Raw genomic sequence first — 18394 nt, 5'->3', positions numbered from 1 at the left:
GTAGCAGATAAGGGAAGAAAAGTAATGTTTGCAATTAGAAATATCAGTAGAGACTCATTATTTAATGTAGAAACTGAACTTTTTCTCTTTGATACCTATTTGTTACTAATCCAAAATTACGGGAGTGAGGTCTGGGGGTTCCAAAATTCATCAGACATTGAAAAAGTACATTTGCAATATTGTAAAACGACCTTGGGGGTCAGTACCAAAGCCGTGTCGGCTGCTGTCTATAACGAATTAGGGCGATTGCCATGAAAATATCACAGGATGGTCAAAATAGTGAGGGTATTGTACTAGGTTATTAAGTACACAAAATTCTGTTATATTTTCGACCTCCAAGGCTATCTAGGAAAAAAATATCCATAAAAAATAGACAAATTATATGTAATTTTAGAATGTCAGATCATAATCATGATTGAAAAGGGATTATACCACAGTGTTCCAAAAGAAGATATGTATACTATGTGACCGAAATGATATAGAGAATGAATTTCATTTTGTCTTTATCTGCCTATATTATAGTGACTTGAGAAGCAAATATAATAAAAAATTACTGGCAGAAGCCCTCGGTTTTTCAATTATACTGTTATTTGGAAGTCATAACCAATCAGAAAATAGAAATCTCGGGAAAATGTTATTACAGGCCTGCAAGCGCAGAGGAATTACATGTTAAGAGCTACATATACATGTATATACGAAAAATATAAATATTATACTTGACGTACTGGTATTGTACTGGTGTTGTACCGTGAAAATAATGTCACGGTAAATAAACTACTACTAATACTGCGACTACTACTACTACTACTACTACTACTACTACTACTAGTGGACGAATCGTTAAACAGAGCACGTTATAGATATTTTCCTAGTTAGGCAGTGGCGAATTTAGAGCGGTGGTCAGGGGGGTCCTGAAATTAGAATTTTGACCAGGTAAATCATAGTTCCAAACCGTACCAAAGGGCGCTGTTTGCTTCCTAAAACACCAAAAAGTTTTCGGGGCCCTTGAGCAGGCCCCGAACCCCACGCTTAAGGGGCGATCGATGGTCGGCTTCGCATCCGAGGCCTGTCGTTCCGCACTCCTCCCCCCTCAAAAATCCTGGACCCGCCCTTGTTAAGTCCATATTTATACGCTGGTGGTACTAATTATTAATGCAGAAAACACTTCAGGAACGTTTGCCCAGGAGGCTTTTATTTCCTTTGTGTAATATTTTCCCAATTTCTTTTTGAAGTCAGAAGTTTTATGTACAGGGTAGTACATTTTTACGTCGAGAAATTATATACAACAACTCGTAACAACTTCCTATTTTTACACAATAGAAATACATGTATATCTGATACCATCTAAAATACATTGGTATATAAAAGCCTTAGTAAAGTGTTGAGAATAAAAAAAATAGGCTATGGATGATTTCGCAAATGTTAAAAGATTTGGTCTTGACTTGGCAAAACAGAAGCTGCTAAATATTTATGCAATTTGTGACGCAGACGCTGTAGCCCGCGTCGTAGTCCAACAACGTTTACTATGATGAAAAAAACTTATTTTTATTTTTGATTTATTTATTTTTCTAAGCTAAATTTGCAGTGGATGTCACCTTCATATCGTAACTGTGTACTTTACAGAAGCAACCGTCATCTACATTTACACGGCGAACAACAATGTAATACAACATACATTGTATCCTTATAATCGGGTAGTTAACAAATGAGTAGTAGTTGACGCCGTGATTGGAGTTGTGTTCGCATTTTGTCTGCTTTCACACTGTCCATCATTCCCAGCACCCCTAGCTGAGGTTTCAGCGTTCAGACGACAACGAAAACACTCTTTGAAAAGTCTCACCAACTCGTCCCGAAATACCTTACCAGTCGCAACAAAAAGAAAAAAGTTAGTGTTGTGATTCAGCAAACCAACCAGGAACAATATAGATCGTATGTACTTGATCTGCAAAAAGCGTTCTTTGAAACTGACACTTCTTATATCGAATACGAATACAGTTTCCAAGTACATGTAGATCTACTATTTACTGTGGAGCAATGGGGTGTAATATTAACACTTCACATATCACCATGTAGATCTACTATTTACTGTGGAGCAATGGGGTGTAATCTTAACACTTCCCATATCACCATGTAGATCAACTACTAACTGTGGAGCAATGGGATGTAATCTTAACACTTCACATATAACCATGTAGATCAACTACTTACTGTGGAGCAATGGGATGTAATCTTAACACTTCACATATAACCATGTAGATCAACTACTTACTGTGGAGCAATGGGATGTAATCTTAACACTTCACATATAACCATGTAGATCAACTACTTACTGTGGAGCAATGGGATGTAATCTTAACACTTCACATATCACCATGTAGATCTACTACTTACTGTGGAGCAATGGGGTGTAATCTTAACACTTCACATATCACCATGTAGATCAACTACTAACTGTGGAGCAATGGATGTAAATTAAACACTTCACATATCACCATGTAGATCAACTACTGCTGTGGGGCAATGGATGTAAATTAAACACTTCACATATCACCATGTAGATCTACTACTTACTGTGGAGCAATGGATGTAATTTAAACACTTCACATATCACCATGTAGAGAAAAGTCAACGAGAAAGCGAGCTGCGCCAAGTAAGTACACAGCTAACACAATGTTGAAGATGAGAGGTGGGACAGCCAAGTAAGTACACAGCTAACACAATGTTGAAAATGAGAGGTTGGACAGTCAAGTAAGTACACAGCTAACACAATGTTGAAGATGAGAGTCAAGTAATGAACACCCTGACATTGGCTTTCCTACTATCTTTTATGTACAATTTCACCTGTGAATACATATTTTGGAATTGAAAGGTCAGAAAAAAATTACACCATTGAGCATTTTATGTGGTACTCTGTCTTTGGAAATGACCAACATGTTAAATCATCCAGGTAAGAAACTACTTTGTTCACATTTTGTAGAAATATCCTATAATCAAATAAAGTTACCTGATGTTGATCCCAGTAAACACACATCTATCAAAACAAATTCACCTGTAAATGAATGATTAGAATGTGAAAGGTCAGTTTTTTTTCCCAGTATGAGCACATTAAGAACAGTTGGTCCGTGGACTAACTGATCCAACGATTAAATATGGCTGACCCAACTGCTTAATCCGATGATTTGTCTCCCCACTTCCACACGCACCATTTAACGGATTTAATATCAGCTCTGAGATTTATTTGCAAGGCCCCTGCAGCAACGGCCTGTGTGTATGTGTGGAGGCCATCAGGGAATAAATCTGCATTACTTTTTAAGTGAGTCAGCCATATTTAGTCAGTGGATCAGATTGTCCAGGGATCAACTTGTTGTGAACACCTCTGTGTCAATTTCTCCCCTCAGTGGAGGCGGGAAGCCATCAGGGAATTAGTCTGTGCTACTTTTAACTGTCTATGTCTACCCTGTTGTTTGAAAATATTCATGACATTCCAGAGGACATGAGGCCAAAGACAGATAAAGGAAACTGTGTATCAAAATATGGACCATTGGTGCTTCTTGGAGTTTGTCAATTTGTGACGACCTGGATTAAGGGAATTCAGTTTACCATTTTTAAAATGTCAGTTAGTGAAAACAGCATAAGCTGTGGACTGAATTCATTGTTCTATGTTTTAGAGACATCCCAAACCAGTTAATGAGAGCCACTGGTAATAGGAAGATGACAGAAATCTTGGAATGAAAATGAAAAAAATGAGACTGAATAGCACCATTTGGTGACTTCCTCACTCAATTTTTTCAGTTTTTATATTGACAGAAATTGATTCTCTGTATAACATTTTATAATGTTATAAATTCTAGGTGGGGTATGTTAAAAACTGTTGATATAAGTTTGGCATTCTTTCCACCTACATTCGAAATAAATATTTGAAATAAACATTTGAAATAATATGCTTGCCAACAAAAAATGATAATAATAAAAACGCAAATCTTTGTTTTGACAAGTGCTTTTATATGCCCAAAAATACACGCGATCATTTCAACCGCTGAGAGGGGCTTGTTTGTGATGATTGCGTTTTCAAGTAGATTTCCCTAGCTGAAGTCCATTAGGTCTTGTCGGAAAATACGTTTAGATACAAAATACTGTTCCCTTTTTGCGAATGTCAAATATTAGGAGTGTTATAAACTAATTACAACAATTATAATTAATTTTGATTCTGCCAACTTCATATTCCGTGCCATTATGTCATGATTTGAACTTAGAGACTGGAACTTTTTTCCTATCATTGCTGTGAGCTGATCAGCCCATAGGAGCAGTCAAATTGGCTGCATTCAGATAGAGAACAACCGAGTGCTAGCTAGGTCGCGACCTAAATATGGCGGACCTATATGAAGGGAAAACCGCTTAATCCTGTTATGGTCTCTCCGCCTCTCGCACGCCTCCCCACGCAACGTTCCTGCATGGGCACAGAAATTAAATCTCGTCTCATTTCACCGGTAGAGGGACGACGTGTGAGGAGACGTATATGTAAGGGTGTTAATCTCTTCAATTCAATTTTGACTGCTTGACTTGCCGTTATTGTGGAAGTGTTTAATTTTTGTGTTTCTGCTCACAATTCAGAATAAATAAAATATCGATCTGTCTGTCTGTCTATGCATTGTGTGTATTGAGTGTATCCAATATTGAACTGGATGGAGATCTGCACTAGTAACAGTGTGTAAAACTTCCTTGTAGTTCACAATGGCAAACATTACATTTTCATAGCCTCATCTCTTTGAAATGATTAAACTTTAATGACAACCAGGCACATCAATCAAAACCATATTTAGCACTCTTTGGAAGAGATCCTTTAAAAATTGTATTAATATAAATCGTTTAAACTTTTCCTAGTGCCGTATTACTTTTTCTGTCAATGGCATTAATATATCTAATTCTGGAAATCTCACCCTGAGCTTCAGAGATAACTTGACACTAACCTCTTCACTATAGCCTAACTTCATCTGTCAAGTTACCTCTGACGAAACTAGTTTGACCTAGTTTATATAATCCAATCGAATCCATGTTTCAAAATTTTTCACCAATCCTATTTTCGTCTGTAGTTCTACTGAGCACCTGTGTCATTAATAGGAATGAGCATTGCACAGTAGAACCGATTTCCAAATAATCTGGACTAATTCCGTCACGTTGTTTAAGAAGAATGGGACAATATCCCACAAAACAGAATTGTTACCCGTGAAGACTTGTCGCGCCGTCTACAGGAGGTAATTGCAGAACGCGGTAGACGCACACGCTATTAGTCAAGTGACATTTAACGAGCACACCCTAATGCTAATTGTGTGTAAACTTGGTGACATTTGATGGAGTCTTTTTAATTTAATAGACATTTCTTTACATCTATAGAAACCACAGTGAAACATTGTATTTGAGGGGGTACATACTACCTCGTATAAATTTGCTTAAATGGTATAAAGAGTACATATTTTCGACACTTTTGTATTTTATAAACCATTAATCATGTTAGACATGGTATTTGGAATAAAATACCATAATCTAGCCTTGAGCAGGCCCCGAACCCCACTCCTAAGGGGCGATGGTCGGCTTCGCCTCCGAGGCCTGTCGTTCCGGATTCCTCCCCCCTCAAAAATCCTGGATCCGCCCTTGTTAAGTGCATATTTATACACTGGTGGTACTAATTATTAATGCAGAAAACACTTCAGGAACGTTTGCCCAGGAGGCTTTTATTTCCTTTGTGTAAAATATTTTTCCCAATTTCTCTTCGAAGTCAATTTCAATTTATTAAACCTTTGAGCCCTACGGCTCATCAGAATATATAACACTGTGACAATATAAAGTTATATCTAATCAACTACTATTACTACAACAACTACTACTGATACAAACAATAATAATAATGATAATAATAATTCATCGGACTGACATTAATCTTAGTTCCGATGCATTCAGGTATTTTCCCCAAGTTGTTTAATTGTGATACATTGTTAAGTGATAGTTATTTAATTAATTTAAAGACACTTGACTTTGTATAATAAAATGTCTTAATATATTTCTGCCTAATCGTGTTGTAGTGAGGGCATTTAAGGATAAAGTGAAATTCATCCTCTACATCGTTTGAATTGCATAACTTACAGATTCTTAATTTCTTATTGGTGTCTGTGTACCGGCCAGTCTCTACAGCTAGATTATAGGATGAAAGCCTAAATTTTGCGATAAATTCCTTATTTTTATGTGAAATTGGCTTATTCAACTAAAATTGCACTTTGAAATTATCAACAAGGTGTTGATACAGAAGCCCTTTACTCGCTGTGAATATTTCTCCTGTCAGTACTTGTCTAAAATGATCCTTCAATCTTTGTTCTATCTAGGACAGTATACAAACATCCGACATGTTTTCATAAAAAGTAAATGACAGGCCCATTAATTCAAGGTCACTCCGTATACAATTTATCCACTCGAAATTATTGTTAAGGATATCTTTATAGCACGTTTGTATAATACAGGTTTTTAAGAGCCGATTTTCAGCAAATATTTAAAAATTCTTAGTTTTCTACCTAAAATAAGTGGATACCGCCCGGTTTCATAGTAAGTTATTACTAGTGCTTCTTTTAACACCCAGCATTCTTTTTAAAAAATCGGTATGTACCATTCTTATATCCTTTGCCTTATTGAACCCCCATATTTATGTGAAATAATTTAAAATACTACCAACGCACGTATCAATTACTGCACACCTGGTGGACACATTAAAGTTATGGTTTTTTAACATGCTGCTAATAGCAAATAATGCTTTTTTACCCTGTTCTGCTATATGTTTTTGAGTTTGACAAAACTTACCATTAAAATTAAAAAGTAAACCAAGGTAACTATACTGATTCACCCTTTCTGTATTTACCGTTCACTTCCACTTTTGTGAGTATAATTCCAGGGTATCTAAAAGTTTTTGTAGTCCTTGAGGAGTTTCCGATAAAAGTACCGTGTCATCAGCATACATAAGTAAGAAAAGATTTATGTCCCGTATTTCTATACTGTCACAATTTTCCGATAAGCAAAAAGTTTTAAAATCATTTACATACAAAGAGTAAAGTAGCGGAGACATTACCTCTCCTTGTAATAGACCGGTGTGTATTTGGAAATATTCAGATAGCTGACCTTTATACCTAACACAAGCCTTTGCATTGCTGTAAAGACTTTTTTACAATTCGGAGCAATTTGCCTCGAACACCGAGTTTATTTAATTTCTTCCATAAACTTGGCCTATCGGTGAATTCGAAAGCGGATTTATAATCCACAAACGCACAATATAGTCGCTTCTTACTCCTTAGTATAGGTACGATTTATCACGTGCTGTAACACAAAGATAGCATCTACGGTACTATGCCCCGCTTTAAATCCAAATTGTGCGTCGGTTGTAAGACTGTTGTCCTTATCCCAAGCTTCTAGCCATTTATTAAGTATGGAAGTAAACAGCTTGCCTAAACAACTAGTTATCGTAATCCCCCTATAATTACAAGGATCGTCCTTTTTATGTAAAGGTATAATACAACCCTTACACCAATTCTCTGGAAAGTACCCCGAATCGAGTACAGAATTAAACGAAGTTCTTAACGCCGGTAGTAAAACATTTTTACAGTGTATAAAAAATTCATTTATCAAACAGTCCTCGGCACAGCTCTTGTTAGCTTTTAATCTTTTAATTGCGCCAATGATCTCACCGTCACTCATGGGACTATCTAATTCATTGAACACTGTCTCGTTGTATAAGCCTACATTGGGGTCTACTTCACGTATGTCACAATCTATTCCACCAGTCGTCGTGTTCTTCAAAATCATAGTATGTATCGATAGTAAGCTCCGAATTAACGTTTACACTCTTTTTGCGTGAGAACTGCTTATAAAAACACGCGGGTTGTGTTTTCTGGTATATTCTAACATATCACCTTCAAAGCGACTATTTTCTTTTTAACTGTTTGCAAATATTCTTATAACTTGATTTTTAGTCTAACAGGATTTTATGTTTATCTCGTGTTTTCTTTTCCATATTGAATGCATGTAGAGCGGTCTTATAATCTTTAAACTTTTCTTTACAATTTTCATCAAACCATGGTTTATCCAATTTTATACAGGTTGTCTGTATATATTTCTCCTTATACTGCTTTTTGGAGGTATGATTATCTAACTTGTTTACTTTGCAACACAGTATCTCTTAACGTGCTACTAAATTCAGAAGTCAGAAGTTTTAGGTACTACATTTTTACGTCATTTTTATGCAACAACTCGTAACAATTTCCTATTTTTACACAATAGAAATATATCTGATACCATCTAAAATACATTGCTATATAAAAGCATAAGTAAAGTGTTGAGAATAAAAAAATTAAGGCTATGGATGAGTTCGCAAATGTTAAAAGATTTGGTCTTGACTTGACAAAACAGAAGCTGCTAAATATTTATGCAATTTGTGACGCAGACACTGTACCTCGCGTCGTAGTCCAAAAACGTTTACTATGATGAAAAAATACATATTTATTTTATTTATTTATTTCTCTAAACTAAATTTGCGGTGAGAGTCACCTTCATATCGTAACTGTGTACTTTACAGAAGTAACTGTCATCTACATTTACACGGCGAACAACAATGTAATACAACATATACTGTAGCCTTATAATCGGGTAGTAAAAGTATTAGTAGTGGACGCCGTGATCGGATTTGCGATCGCATTTTGTCTGCACTGTCCATCATTCTCAGCACCCATAGCTAGAGTTTCAGCGTTCAGACGACAACGAAAACACTCTTTGAAAAGTTTCACCAACTCGTCCCGAAAAACCTGACCCGACGCAACAAAAAGAAAAAAGTTAGTATTGTGATTCAGAAAACTTATCAGAGTCAATATAGACCATATGTACGTGTTCTGGTAAGTGCGTTCTGTGGAAATGCCAAGTAATATATCGAATATGTTTACGTTTGGCACGAAAACGTAAAAGAGAAGGAAGGGCAAAGTAAGCAATATAAACGCTGTCAGTGTCACTAACAACAGAGTGTTTACTTTGGTGTTTGTCAATCCACTGCTATCACCGTGCTGCTGATGACCAGCCAGTTGTCGTCTTACGGAATGGATCTTCCTCAGTTTATACACAATGGCGACCGTCATCGCTGTAATGGCTAATGTGATTACGAACCACATCACAATAAATGTATAGTGTAAAACGGAGATAACTTGAACTGATGTTTCTGGAGGTACATAACAATGTACTATACATGTAGAAGCCAATAATACTTCCAGAGGTATAAGAAAAACAGATATCAGCAAAGCCTTTCGTCTCGTGCACAGAGAAACCGCTTGCAGAGGTTTAAATATTATTATAAGTCTCTCTACGGTTAACACCAATAAGTACAAAACGGAAAGGCCAAGACAAGTCAGTTGTAAAATATATATAACTGTCACTGTCAAACAAGAAGGTCTCTGATCTGTTCGTTCATCTAACAAAATGCATTCGCACGATAGGAACGACAGACGTAACTGATCCGCACCGGCAAGGAACAGAATATAAACAAAGGTGGATTTCTGTCTGAAACTCGGACTTCGCAGAACCACCAGGAAGGTAAGGAAGTTACCAACCAGGCCGATGGCTGTCAGGACGTACACAGTGGTACAAAAACATGTATCCGGCAGCATCCAGCACCGTTGCTCGGCGGATAGCACGGTATCGTTCAAGTCGTCCAAACCGTACCTGCTAATATTTCCTTGGGAGGCGCTGCTGCTATTAGAAAGTTCAACATCGCTTTGATAGTCAACCTCATGCATTGTTAGTATGTCGTCTTCGAATTTATTCTATTCCCGTTGGTAGTCACCAATACAGTACTAGCTGTTCAGGAAAAGATGACAAACTAAACGCAGCTTACTGTCGGTAGTGCGAGTATATCACCAATATCCAGTGTACCTTGTTTTATCTGCAAATAAAATCTCTTTCCGACTCGATGGAGATTTGCACAAGTACAAGAGTGTAACTGACAATATTAAACATTAAATATTCATAACGACATCTCTCTCTCTCTCTCTTCTAATTGCTGTATCAGTTTTTTTATGTACATACACATAAAGCCGTCACCCGCGTCTGTCGTCGCCGTCGTCGCTGTCGCCTTCGCCGTGCACTTTTACCGATAACACGATAAGTGGAAAACTGTTTTTTCTTTTGGCTTGAAACTTACAGAACTGATGAATATTCATAACACGCAGGTCAAGTTCGAAAATAAGCATGAGCGGGCCATTTTTATGGAAGTTATGCTTTTTTTCTCACATTTTTCAGCATATATGCAACACCGATAACACGATAAGTGAAAACCATTTAACCTTTTGCCTTGAAACTTGCAGAACTGATGAATATTCATAATACGCAGGTCAAGTTCGAAAATCAGCATGATCAGATCATTTTCACAAAAGTTATACTGTTTTTTTCTGCATATCTGCAACACTGATGATGCATTTTCAGGAAAACCGATCAGCCTTTTGTTTTGCAACTCACAGGAGTGATCAGTCTGACTAGTATGTACAGATCAAGTTTGAAAATTAAATTGATCAGTTAAGTTTTGATGAAGTTATGCCTTTTTTAGTATTATTAGTGGTTTTTCTGTAGATTAAATTCTAAGGCATGTTAACAGTCTCATTATAGAACTAATTAGATATGTAAAAGTGTTGTTTTGACATTTCCTGCTTCTTAACAAGTTAGTTTATTAGTTTGTTTGTTAGTTAAGGTTGTTAGTTAAGAATTTCAGAATGGAGCAAGTTGGACATTTAAAATTGTTCTTTTGATTTTCCTTTGACAACATTTTTAATTGATCATTTCTGTATAAAAAAATGACAGTAAATTGATTATTTTGTTTCATGTAAAAAGGTATAAAAATGGAAATAAACTCTTTTCAATACAGCTACTCTTGTTTACATTTTGGGATTTTTAAGGTGTGACTCTGAACTCTACGGGCTAGTCACATTTTCTGAATATCCATGATACTTTCATTTTATTATTTAAAAAAATTGATGGTTATTATGCTGTCAAGCATTGTGTAATTTTGCATCAAAATTGAACAAAACCCTATTCAGGGCACTGCCTCCATAGTGACCGTGATGGGAAAACCATGTTACTTACTCTTCTCACACTTACAGGAAAGAAACATAGGAATGAAATAAGGCTTCAGTTGGAAAATCTGTCTCGTTAGATAATTCTCTGGAAGTTATACATTTTTTTGTGAAAATTTTTGTCTTTCACATATTGGAATTTTCAATGTGGGACTTACAGCTCCCTTGGGCATAAGGTCTAGTTGTACTCAAATTGTCTTAATGTCCATGTTTTTAATAGTAGATATTTAAAAATTGGTGGTATTTATACAGTTAATCATTATGTAATGTTGCATCAAAGTTTACAAAAAACATTCTTTGTGCACTGCCACCTTTAACGTTATGGAAAGAAAACTGTGTTACTTACTATTTTTTAACTTACAAGAATGGTTCTTAGGATTGAAATACAGCTCAAATTAGAAAACCAGCTCTATATGATTATCATTGTTATTGAATTTGTACATTTTTTGTGAAATTTTCATTTTTCTCATTCTGGCACTTTCTAAGTATAAACTTGAACTCTGATGGGCCTGAAGCCTTATGCTTTTACTTTCATCGGTGTTACCTGTTGTGCATAATTAAAATTTGATGTTGACTGTGCAGTTAAGCATAATGTATTATTGCATCAGAATTGGCAGTCTCCTATTTTGTGTTTTCTGCTTTTCTTAAGGTGTGACTTATGGGCCTGAAGACCTTTGCTAGACACATTTGTGTGATAAGTCTGTAATTTCCCCTTGGGCAATCACTAGGCTAAGTTCAGAGCTATTAAGGCATTTGCCTATTAAGGCAGTGGCCATAAAATGAGATTACTTAAAACTTGTTGATATTTCGATGTTAACTCCCAAAGGTTAAGCCCTCTGCTAGATTACAGTGACCATAACAAGGAAGCAGTGATAATTATGCAGGTAAATGTTGTTTAATATTGCTAATAAACTTTCAAATATATATATATATATATATATATATATATATATATATATATATATATATAAAGTTTGAATAGCAGCTTTATTGGAATTATATGTTGTTTTCTTTTCAATTTTTTCTCAAACACTGGCATTTTTACAATGTTATTTTTAACTCCCATCCACCTGAAGCTCTGCACAGTTTCTGTATTTCCACATAAGCAGTTGTATTGGAACTTAGTCTTTAAACATAATGTAATATTATTTTATGGACTGTCATCATTTTTCAAATGTTGGGGCTTTCATTATGTGAGTTTGATCTCTCATGGTCCTGAAACTGTAATCTTATTGAAGAGGTGGATTGAGACCGACTTCTGGGTTTACATTGACGGGTATCTATTTTGTTCCGTTTGAAGACCATAAAAAATGGAGGATGGATCAAAAAAGATACTTTGGAACATTGTCCGAAAATATCTCTGGATCCGTTCCTGTTATTAACCATGTTACCTGTTGTGCATGATTAAAATTCAGTGTTGACTGACTGTGCTATTATAAGCATTATTTATTATTGAATCAAAATTGACAATATTTTTGCATCATTATTTTCTTTCTTTTTTTGTCTGTACATTTGACAGTTTTGCTGCCTTGTTTGTCAGAGGCATTAATTTGTATGCCTTTTCGAAAAATCATGACGGTGTTTCAAATTGTTATGATAGAATCATGTACTAATGACTCCAAAAAGGGCATATCAAATAACCCATTACTGTAATGTGCATGTCTCATACAATGGTATTGCAACAGATATTTGGTCACTTGTCCAGTCTTACGGACTGTAGATTTCTGGTCACCATGTCCAGTTCATTTTACTCCAACTTAAAATAAAAATTGAAACAAGACAGAATAAAAAACAACCAGCACACTCCGTACTAACCTGAGAACAAAGCATTACATCAATAAGTTCATTGAAAAACACATACGACAGCAGAATGGTTCAGCAGAACCGCGCGGTATCCCAAATCCCCGACGTCCTTGGCACGAAATGTGCTCGTTTTTTATTGTAAAATGTATTATTCCTCTTCAAACAACATTTATTGGCTGCTTTGAATGCATTGAATGATAGAGGCATAAAAACGCAATCAGGTTGTCGCGGAGATATTGTGATGGACTGCCCGTCAAGAAATCCTACTATTGGTATTTAATATATATATATTTAACTATAGTTTTAAAAAAAGTACGTTGCAGTTGCAAAATGTAGCATTACATATTTGTTTGCGTAATCCTTTAGTGAAAGCCAAGGCCGGCCTATTATAGTACGATTAAGTACCACTCAAATAACGTGATAAACGGGCGATAAACTAATCAGATTTCATGCGGAGAAATACGTAATTGAATTAAATAATTAAATAATACCCTCAGACACCTCATAATTCGGGTTCTTTATTTATTTTTGTAAAACATAATATATAAATATTTAAAATCAAAACAAAGCTGCCACATTTTATGGTCAAGGTTACCGCGCTGAGCCTTCGCTAGAATATTTGTTTCGTCACAAGTTTTAAGTTTACGCACTTTGTTTTGAAGAAAATGAAAACAATTTTTTGAAATTATACTAATTTTGCATTTCTACTCACTTTCTGATTCCAGCGATTTGGCAAGAGTAAAAATATGCTAGGGAGAGCTCAGCTGCGATAAGTGCATAAAGGACCCCTGAATACATTATAATACATTTTAATAATATTTCCCGGATAAATTATTAATGTTACAATAACAGTTCCTGCAAACACCAAGTCTGGTTCAGACTTCTATCACGACTACAGAACACCAATAAGGCCCGTAGACAGCAATTTCAAAAGTGAGCTTCTTTTTCTGAAAAAGTGGAATTTTCACCATGAAACCTTCACGTACCTAGATAAAACTTTACCCAAAGAGGACCTTTTCCCAGCAAAAAAAAAGGGGGGGGGGGTGTTTTCGAACCCCCCCGAACCCCCCTGGCTACGGGCCTGTCAATGTACACCAAGGCACCTAGCTTTATCAGGGATCCAGTGTGCTTGGCCTGTAGCTGCTCCTTACTGTACTCCACAGGCACGCGCACACAGCCTGTAGTCTGCTGAAGCAACGGGACCGCGAAAAAATTTCCCATTTTGCCATGTTTGGTGAGATTACCTCCCAGAAGCAGACAGGAACTGGGTATACATTGGAGCTCAATATTCACAACATACACAATATACCTGTAGCTTACATGTACGTCAGGCGGCAAGTCACTAAGCTGAGCTCGTACCTCGCCGTGTGCGCCGGTCGTACGTGAAAATCGACCTTGCCTCTTCCATTTCTTGCATTAATAATGTTTTCATAAAAAAATATACGGCCTGTCATTATATTATTATTACGAATGTGAACCTTTATCACTGATCGATATAATTATAGTCGAGTAGCCAGAACGCTAACCCTGCAATGTTTTTTCCTGTAAACTTTTTTTTTTGCTGAAATGCATTCTTTAGGTCGAGAGAAGCAAAATTAAATTGGTTGCTATTTCCAAGACATTGAGCATTTTTCAATACTGAAGCTGTATTTTAGTCCCATGTAAATATTAAGTCAAAAAGTAAAACTGTCTTCCACTTATTCAGAAAATATTGCATTGTTACTGCACATAATAATACTGTGATACTAATTAAGATAACTTACTTAACAAGATTAATAATTTGCAAAGAGACAGTATGGCAGGTAACTAGAATGGCAACTACTAGTATTCTTATCATCATCAAGCTAGACAGAACTCTATAACACATAGCACGAGAACACCACACTGTACTTATCATCAAAAAAAAAAAAAAAAAAAAAAAAAAAAAAAAATATATATATATATATATATATATATATATATATATATATATATATATATATATATAACACAATTACAAGTATGTTTTGGTACCCGTAAAAGTGTGTGTCACAGATAATTTTTTTACATTATGAAGATAATATTCTGAATTAAGTTGCACAAAGTTATACTGCACTTAAGTTGAAATTCAAAATAATAAGACATATGCATTTAACATAATCCTTAAGAAAAATCAATCAAATTTTGCCTTTTGACTACCTGTATTATGCCTTGTTTTTACAAAAATATAAATGGGTCCTTATTATGATTTCTAATTCTTTTTAAGCAAAGCAGTGTCTCAGATATTACCCAATAGTGCCAATCGGTAAGTCAGTGACGTCATAGTTACTTCAGACCTCGATATGGTAATTATAGATCGCATTCACAACGATTTGAGCCAGGCTTTACAAATCCTGAGACTAAATATGGCGGACGTACATGAAAGGAAACCCGCCTAATCTAATCCGCCGAGATTTAATGACTGTACCCCGCAGGGACGACTTGTGGGGAGGCGTGTGAGAGGCGGAGAGACTATTTAAAGATTAGGCGGTTTTCCTTTCATGTACGTCCGCCATATTTAGTCTCAGGATTTGTAAAGCCTGGCTCAAATCGTTGTGAATGTGGTCATAGTCTAATATAGGTGTGTTTTCGTACGAGGCAGTCTTGTAAAAAGTACTACATTTCTCTGCGGATTAGTTTCACTATGACTCCACTCTCGGGCACAATTGTTGCGCGCTCTACTTTCTTCAGTGGGATCTGTGTCTCCTGGCACGCCTGGATGGAGAACCTCTTAAGGACACCCGCCAACGCGATCTTAGCCTCCATCAGCGCAAACCGCATCCCGATACAGTTACGAGGTCCGGCTCCGAACGGCAGCCACGCCATGGGGTGCCTGTGGGCCTTACTCTCTGGGCTAAACCTAAGTTATAAAATATATTAGAAAACATTTAGGCGACACCAAGAAACAATGATTATCAAGCAAAGTATACTTTTAAAACGCACTAGTATGCATTGGAACGTATTGTGATGCGGCTATAAATGTTTTATTAATAGTATAAGGAAAAAGGACCATTTTCACATAAACAAGTGAGCTAGGGATTATTAAAACGCTTTTCTTTACAACACACATCTTTCCATCTGATACTGCTACGTCTTATGCCCACATGCAACTTGACGCGTGTGTGTGTGTGTGTGTGTGTGTGAGAGAGAGAGAGAGAGAGAGAGAGAGAGAGAGAACGGGGGATGGGGGGCGGGCTGAGAGAAAGACGGAGAGAGAGAGAAGTGTGAGAGAGAATACACAGTACCTCTCAGGGTACAGTACTGTCGTGTCTTCAGGCCCCCACAACTCTGGGTCGTAATGTATCGACCACACATCCGCCGCCACCACCAAACCTTTCTCAAGATGGAGGCTGTTCACGGTGCAGGACTCCACGCACTGACGGGCAATGATCCTAGAGAGGAAAATATTCCACAGTTACAGCTACCGCATTCGGAACAAGTTGTCCTGCGGTCTCACAGATCCGCGGATCAAATATGGCCGACTCACTTTAAAGGTAGCCGCTTATAATCCTCTGATGGTCTCCTCGCCTCCACTATAGAATCTAATCATTTTAACGTAAGCCGGCGTAGTCTGGCCAGTGACAATTAAGGAGTGACGTAAAGCTCAGCTATTTTAATGCATTTAATATTATCATTCAACATGGTGGCAGCGGTGATACATGGGATACAACCGAAACCTACATCATATGGAGAAATGTGGGTCAACCACTTACTGTGGAGCAATGGGATGTAATCTTAACACTTCACATATCACCATGTAGATCTAGTACTTACTGTGGAGCAATGGGACGTAATCTTAACACTTCACATATCACAATATAGATCAACTACTTACTGTGGAGCAATGGGGTGTAATCTTAACACTTCACATATCACCATGTAGATCAACTACTTACTGTGGAGCAATGGGATGTAATCTTAACACTTCACATATCACCATGTAGATCAACTACTTACTGTGCAGCAATGGGGTGTAATCTTAACACTTCACATATCACCATGTACATGTAGATCAACTACTTACTGTGGATCAATGGGATGTAATCTTAACACTTCACATATCACCATGTAGATCTACTACTTACTGTGGAGCAATGGGGTGTAATCTGAACACTTCACATATCACCATGTAGATCAACTACTTACTGTGGAGCAATGGGATGTAATCTGAACACTTCACATATCACCATGTAGATCAACTACTTACTGTGGAGCAATGGGGTGTAATCTGAACACTTCACATATCACCATGTAGATCAACTACTTACTGTGGAGCAATGGGATGTAATCTGAACACCTCACATATCACCATGTAGATCTACTACTTACTGTGGAGCAATGGGGTGTAATCTTAACACTTCACATATCACCATGTAGATCAACTACTAACTGTGGAGCAATGGATGTAAATTAAACACTTCACATATCACCATGTAGAGAAAAGTCAACGAGAAAGCGAGCTGCGCCAAGTAAGTACACAGCTAACACAATGTTGAAGATGAGAGGTGGGACAGCCAAGTAAGTACACAGCTAACACAATGTTGAAAATGAGAGGTTGGACAGTCAAGTAAGTACACAGCTAACACAATGTTGAAGATGAGAGTCAAGTAATGAACACCCTGACATTGGCTTTCCTACTATCTTTTATGTACAATTTCACCTGTGAATACATATTTTGGAATTGAAAGGTCAGAAAAAAATTACACCATTGAGCATTTTATGTGGTACTCTGCCTTTGGAAATGACCAACATGTTAAATCATCAAGGTAAGAAACTACTTTGTTCACATTTTGTAGAAATATCCTATAATCAAATAAAGTTACCTGATGTTGATCCCAGTAAACACACATCTATCAAAACAAATTCATCTGTAAATGAATGATTAGAATGTGAAAGGTCATTTTTTTCCCAGTATGAGCACATTAAGAACAGTTGGTCCGTGGACTAACTGATCCAACGATTAAATATGGCTGACCCAACTGCTTAATCCGATGATTTGTCTCCCCACTTCCACACGCACCATTTAACGGATTTAATATTAGCTCTGAGATTTATTTGCAAGGCCCCTGCAGCAACGGCCTGTGTGTATGTGTGGAGGCCATCAGGGAATAAATCTGCATTACTTTTTAAGTGAGTCAGCCATATTTAGTCAGTGGATCAGATTGTCCAGGGATCAACTTGTTGTGAACACCTCTGTGTCAATTTCTCCCCTCAGTGGAGGCGGGAAGCCATCAGGGAATTAGTCTGTGCTACTTTTAACTGTCTATGTCTACCCTGTTGTTTGAAAATATTCATGACATTCCAGAGGACATGAGGCCAAAGACAGATAAAGGAAACTGTGTATCAAAATATGGACCATTGGTGCTTCTTGGAGTTTGTCAATTTGTGACGACCTGGATTAAGGGAATTCAGTTTACCATTTTTAAAATGTC

At 36.8% G+C, this 18394-nt stretch overlaps 1 protein-coding gene across 1 annotated transcript; it reads right to left on the bottom strand.

The window, feature by feature from the left end:
* Nucleotides 1–15578: 15578 nt before the first annotated feature.
* LOC147760153 (cytochrome P450 3A31-like) lies at nucleotides 15579–16841 on the bottom strand. Its single transcript, XM_086994054.1, has 3 exons — nucleotides 16798–16841; nucleotides 16208–16354; nucleotides 15579–15822 (listed from the first exon to the last, which is right to left on the bottom strand). Exons 1-3 carry the CDS (start codon nucleotides 16839–16841, stop codon nucleotides 15579–15581), a joined length of 435 nt encoding a protein of 144 aa, XP_086850180.1.
* Nucleotides 16842–18394: the final 1553 nt, after the last annotated feature.

The sequence above is a fragment of the Lingula anatina genome, chromosome 8, assembly GCF_051362555.1.
Source record: "Lingula anatina isolate TDL-2025a chromosome 8, LinAna3.0, whole genome shotgun sequence".
NCBI lineage: Eukaryota > Metazoa > Brachiopoda > Lingulata > Lingulida > Lingulidae > Lingula > Lingula anatina.
The sequence above is the reverse complement of the archived record's forward strand: the minus strand, read 5'-3'. Positions and strand labels throughout refer to the sequence as shown.